Genomic DNA, 6,740 nt, shown 5'->3' on the forward strand with positions numbered 1-6,740 from the left:
ACTTTCTCCTAGTAACAGCGATGATCTCATCGTATCTCCACAAGATGTTTCCAAACGCTGGAGTTTCAAACGTAAGAGACAAATGCCTCACGAGCTTCAATTTCATGCTCTATATCCGAAGATGAATCTTCTGCCGCAGAGACATATCTACACAGCTCTCTTGTGTGTAGAACTCTGTGACGTCCGTGTCGTCAAACCTGGTCTCGCGTTTCCTGAGGAGGGAGGGGTCTCGCGGCATATAGGAATTTGCACTTCCGGCTCTTGCTCAGTCTGATCGACGACAAAACGGGGAAAAGTTGTTGTAGGCAAAGTTTTACAATGGTGACGCAGGAGCCCCCGCGTTGCTGCGGATACTTCAGTGTGCACTCGGTGGTCTTAGGAGTGGCCGTTTACTACGTGTTCGTCAGCCTGCAGTCCCTGGTGTGGCAGACCGTGGAGGTGGTGAAGTGCCGCGGGGTTTGTGAAGGCCCATGGGGCACTCCCGGACCTGTGATGGTTATGTATTCGCTGGCCGTCGTGTTGCTGGTTTTGAGCCTGTGCCTTCTGTTCGGAGTTTTGCGCCGGCGAGCGGGTCTTCTGCTGCCCTTCCTGGCCTTTCAGATAATCGATTTCTTGGGCTCGTTGCTGCTCTTCTGCGGCCTGTTTGTGCGCTTCCCCTCGGAGCTCCGTCTGGTCAGTACTAGGCCCTATCTTGTTGGCTTGGAGTCGCAGGAGCGAGCTGTGGAAGCCAAGTCCTCCGTCCTTTTCATCGTGCTGGCCATGCTGTTCCTCCTGCTGAAGATCTACCTGATCCGCTGTGTGCTGACATACTACCGCTTCCTGATCACCAGAGTGGGCCCGCCACAGGGCGAACAGGACGGCCTGGCTCTCATCGTTGTCCCTGGGTCCGAGAAGAACCCTCTGCTCCTTCCTTCCTATGAAGAGGCCATCCGCATGCCGGCCAAAGACAGCCCTCCACCGCCATACAGTCAGACAACAACCCCCGAGCCTCAGAAAGACGCTGTATAACGGGGCTCCTTCTAGACTATGGGATCAAGGGGTGAAATGTGGATAAATAAGACCCTATATCACTGATCGTACATATGACTTAAATGACTGCCTTCGCCTATTGATACCTGGAGACAGCCATTTTCTATATGTATTATAACAGACACTACTTGCTATGAAATGGTTAAAATGATTGCCAGATATTGACACTGGGAATGTGATCAAAGTCTACAACTGAAGAGAGATGGTTAAGATCCACCAACTGTGTGCATACTTTTACTGGTTAAACTCTGTGTCAATAGTCTATATTGCTCTCCTTTGTTGACTGTTTAGTCCTTGGGTATTACATAACTTTTTACCAGCTGCAAGTCGGTCTTTCCGACTGTTACTTCCTTTTACATGTAACTTAGATCTGCCTGGAAAGTCCTATAATGTTTAGTATTGCTCAAGGGCAGCCAGTGTCTCAGGAGGCCCTCTACTAAACATTAACACATTTATTTCTGATCCACCAACTGTTTTACAGTCTGACTCAAAGAAAACAAACTGGCAAAATGGTCGACTCTGTCTTCCACATGGTCATGGAAGCAGCTGAAGTTTGTTTTGCCATGTAGTTTATAAGATGACCAGTAATACTTTTTGTAGAATTTGGACGGGTTATGTATAATCCTCTAGTACCAATGTATTGTAACGTTTCATAGCAAGTAGTGTAACCCCTCTAAAAAAAAAAACAACAAAAAAAAAAACCCTTCCTACCACCAGAAAGTCTATTGTCTGTTGCAATCCAAACTACAATGCTATGTACCTGTTCAAACTCATCCCATTGCATTTTTTTTAAATGGCTATTGAGTTCTGTCTGTTATTGGCTTTTTGAGAATTTTGTGCAATGCTCCTTTGTCTCCCTGTTCTGAAAGTAATGTCGCTACCATCTGTGAAGAGACCTGGACCTCTCTTGACCTAAAATCAGAATGCTAGTTATACATATCCAGCATGCCTCCTCTGTACTAAAGATTAATACAGTGACTAGTTCAACAAGTTAGATTTCTTTTAGCTAGCTGTAGCTCTTGTGTAAAAGTTTTTTGGGATTTTTTATTATCATTGCTGAATTTTTATGGCTTAATGCTTCAGTGCTGTCAGTGTTTAAATTTTCCTCTTTTCTTTTAAAAAATAAATAAATCCATATCCATGTGCTCTATAAACCTTTTCAATATTCATACTGGTGTTGTTAAATTACCTAAATTACACCAAAGAAATTATTTTACCTATTGTAGCAGTATGTAAAAAATAAAATTTATTTTATCTTTTTAAAGTTTATTTACTTTCATTAAAGGGAAAATACTGTATGTCGCTGTTTGCAGCTTAGGGTGTTTTTTTTTTTTTCTTTTCTTATGTATATTATAGTATCATAAGAACTGCAGTATCTAAATGTAATAAAGCCATCCCTTTGCTACGGGTTTAATGCTTGTTTCTGTAATTTGGCGCTGTCCCTACTAATACGCCATAGCTTCCATGTTTCTTCCTGGAGGCGTTTAAGGTAATACTGGATAAGGCACGTGCCATGACCCACAATTTGTGTTGTATTCTGTATAATCGTAAGAAAACTCTGGATTTACTGAGACAAATGTAAAGCGGTATATTTCACAGCTTGTCGGCTGTGCCTGAAACAATGTAAAACTTCCTGAGCACGACAACTGACATCCCTGAGCTTGTTTTGAACGGGCTGTAGCGGTGCTTGGTTCCGGAAATTCAACCGTTATATTGTTAAACCCACCAACCGTTTGCGATATCCACCTTTCTGCACTTGAGCGGAAAGTCATGCTTTGTTTATCATGGAATCTGCCCATGAGTCCCACTTAAAATGAATCTACGGTTCTTTAAGAAACAGATGTCATAAACGTCGCTTTAGTTTCAAACTTGTCTATCCTTTTAAGAAACTGAGCATGAGACGGCCCGCATTGTCAACTAAAAGAAAAACTAAAACATGGTGTTGGAGCAAAAAAAATATAATGGAACTTCCCCTTTACAGAGCCATTAATAACTTGTGAAAACTGCTTTGTGCTGCTTATTTATAAGGAAGTGCTTTTTTTGTTTTTTTAAATGGTTTGCTTACGTTTTATTTATTATGTTAGATGCAGTTTCTCTTTCTAACTGTTGGTTTGCTTGCCATTTCTGACTTTGGGGTTTGTTGGCTTTTAAACTTCTAAACAATACATTTACCAGCGTTAACTGAGCAGTTGTCCTGAACTCTCCCTTCAAATCCACCGTTGTGAAGACTGCATAAAGCATTAAACAGCCATCATGAATTTAGTAATGGAGAGAAAACATCATGTTGGTCCTGAAAACAGGAAATGAAGATGGCTGCTCCGCTGGTGTAGACATAAAGTGTATTGGTTCTTTTAATCTGTTAACATTATTAAATACAGATAGTCTACGCAAATGAAAAATCTAGTATTTTGGAAACGGGACCGACCTGCTTTAAGGGGGGGACTTCAGCGGTCGTATGCACTGTAATAGACATGATTCCTGAGTGTTACCTTTTTTTAAATTACCATCTTTACCCAGAAGTGGCACAACAACCAGACTAGGAAGAGGTGGGTGCACTGCAACCTCGGTGAAAGTAAAAGAATCGGTTATATTTTTACTTACATGCATATTAAAGTGCTTGCAAAGTACTTTTAATACACATTTGGTGATAGGCCAGTTTAATGACTCTAAGGGATCTCAGAATAACAACCACCATAGTTTTGTTGCCAGTGTCACCTTAAAACAGCTTTCCTGATGTTGTGTTTTCTATTTTAAAACCATGTGAGATCAGAACATTTATCTGTATGCTGGCCTTTTCTCTTACTACTACCTAACAGATGTCTTTAGAAAGTTTTGTGGTAAGCAATAGCATAATGAGACTTGTCCCTTCCCCATATTTTCTATATTTTGTAGCTACGTAACGTTAATGTCATAACAGATTAAAAAAACCGCATGATTATACTTCACTGCTAAATTCTCTCTCCTATTGCCAAGACTGTCTTGTCTTTGGCTGCTGCTCCTTTATGGTTATTGCTACTATCTAATATATAACAGTCTTGTTCATCATTGGAATTGTCATGCTCGGCAGGGCTTAAAGCAATGTCCAATCAGAGTGTACTTGCTGAACTCTGGTTGATCAGTTTGCCCCACAGTTACAAACCGTTTCTTACACTTCTTTTTAAAAAAATAAAAAAAAATAAAGGGTTCCTGTAGGCTACAGAGACCCTCAAAAGGACTGAAGAGCATGGCCCAGGCTACAGCCCAGGTCCCTAGTTTTCTCCCACATTCCTCCTCTGCAGGGTACAGGCCGCAGCTCACCATGGGCATGGTGAGAAGCCAACAGCAATCATCAAGTGGCCATAGCTACCCGTTCCCAGTATGATAGGGTCAGGTGAGCTGAGATAATAGTCTTGTAAGAGGAGGTGGTTGGGCCAAAGGTATAATAGAGTTTCAAGGGAAGGATAGAAAGGAGGGGAAACAGAAAAAGGGGCATGTATGCTAGTAACATCATACTGTACCTTTTACATTTAAACTATGGATTTCTCCAAAGCACTGTTTTCAAAACAAAATGGAAAATCACTTAAATATTGTGAATAATTGCAATACCAACCTCCTGCTTTTCAAATTAAAAACAAAGGTTTTGGAACAATATGAAACAACCAGCGCGACATCACATTGCTTGAAAGCGCTCATGACATTTCCCCTTTTAGATCTCAGATCTTTTTGTTTTTAGAATGGCCTTCTTTTATCCCTGAAGCCATAGGATGGGTTCTGCTGTGACCTCTTGGGTGTCCTCAGTACATACTTACATGTTGATGTGACTACTTGAGTGACTCTTGGCAGCCTAGTTGGCCAAAAGTTTAAGGAAAGTTGCCATCTAATGTGTGTTCATTTTTTCATGACCCTGAGTTAAAGATTTGTCTGACTAGAAAACGGTTGAATAAGGGCCAATTTTTGTCTATGTAAAGTTTGCATCGGGCTCTACGTAATGATCCTTTCTTCTGCTCAAAATTTGTTTTGCTCCTAAATTCTAGTGAATTTGTCAAATTGTAGAACAGCGTACAATTGTTTTGCGAAAAGGAATATTTGCTCATGTTCTAGCATTGTTAATTCGGACAATGCATTATGAAAAAGTTTGCCTATTTGCCCCAGCCTTTCCATTGTATGTAGTATTATGTTAATTAGATGTTATCTTACTGGTGTTTGCGGGGCTCGAAAAATCCGCTTATCCTTGGCAAGTTTAAATAAAAAAAAAAAAAAGAGTGAGCAGGACATTTCCCACATTGCTCAATTCCAATAATCTGTTAAACAGGGGCCGTGCTGAGCCTGAACTATTTTCTTGCACAAGTGAGTCATTTTTACTGTTGCAGGTTCTGACGTTTTTCAATAGAAGAAGCTTGAACACCCAGGGGACTGATACATTATAACTAAATTGTTACTTTTCAGCAATGCTTAGTAGCTATTGTCATTTTGTCATGATTAAACTGCTATATTGGATTAATATAGAGGGACAATCCTTATAATGTTTATGTCATTTGACACTACTCTGCAAACATATATATATATATATATATATACACACACACTATATGGACAAAAGTATTGTGATGCCTGACCATTACACCAACAGGGACTTTTATGACATCTCATTCTAAATACATAGACATTAATATGAAGTTGCCCCCCCTCCCTTTGCAGCTATAACAGCTTCTAAAAAGGCTTTAAAAGATTTTTGAGTGTTTCTGTGGGGATTTTTGCCCAATCACCCAGTAGAGCATTTGAGAGGCACTTTTGTATTCCAACATGACTGTGCCCCACGGCACAAAGCAAAGTCTCTTTTCTCCATATAGTGTGTGTGTATATGTGTAACCCCCTTTTCAGTTGGCTTTAGTGTAGGATTAGTCTCTACTAAACTGCCATATGTAAAGTGATTGGGGGTGTAATGGTAATAAATACAAGACAATACACGTAGCACAATGATGGTAATTGACTTTTAAAAGACATAACAATTAATTTTATAAAGGGTGTGTGGATCATTGTGGCCGAGACAATACGTATGGTTTAAGGTAAAAAGATTAAGATACCTGAGAGTCACGTCAAAGCTTCTAGCATAAGAAAATTAATTCACTAAAACTGCCTACACGCTGGCATTTTTTTGTTGTCAGTCAGTGTTATTGTTTTTGAGATATTTAGTTAGCTAAAAGTTCTTTACGTGGAAGCTGAGATTGCCGGCAGCCCTTCTCTCCTCTCCAAACCGTTTTACAAAGGTTTTCTAAGTTAATCAGCTCCAAACACCAGAGATGACAGAACAGATACCTACTAAATAAGTGGATACTTTATGCATAGGCAGAAATGATGGACATGCTTTGTTTGTCAATTAGTATTATTATTTTAGGAATATTGGTTAAAAATGACTGACATATGCCAGGAAAAGATTTTTTGGCCATTTTATATTAATCTCAGTGGGTGTGTCTGTTCCTGACTCTTCAAAAAAATGAGTCTGGCTTCTAACGCTTACACAAATTTGTCAGACCCTGTTTTATCCTTAGATATGCTGAAATTATATCTATAATATATAATAGTAGCTCTGAACATAGCAAAGCTACAGACAAAGACAAGGCATTGTTGTTAACAAGCAAAATACCATATTCCTTAACCTTCTGTTGCAAAAACGCCTCCTTTCATCCAATCTTTATAAAGGCTGTCTGAACCGCTTCCCACAAAGGAGGTGG

At 39.9% G+C, this 6,740-nt stretch overlaps 1 protein-coding gene across 1 annotated transcript; it reads left to right on the forward strand.

The window, feature by feature from the left end:
- The first annotated feature begins 318 nt into the window (after window positions 1-318).
- On the forward strand, window positions 319-1,008 carry LOC149290196 (lysosomal-associated transmembrane protein 5-like). Its single transcript, XM_089489437.1, has one exon. It carries the CDS (start codon window positions 319-321, stop codon window positions 1,006-1,008), a length of 690 nt encoding a protein of 229 aa, XP_089345563.1.
- Window positions 1,009-6,740: the final 5,732 nt, after the last annotated feature.

Source organism: Sceloporus occidentalis, unplaced genomic scaffold, assembly GCF_023333645.1.
Source record: "Sceloporus occidentalis isolate IW3139 unplaced genomic scaffold, rSceOcc1.0.p SCAF_40, whole genome shotgun sequence".
Lineage (NCBI taxonomy): Eukaryota > Metazoa > Chordata > Lepidosauria > Squamata > Phrynosomatidae > Sceloporus > Sceloporus occidentalis.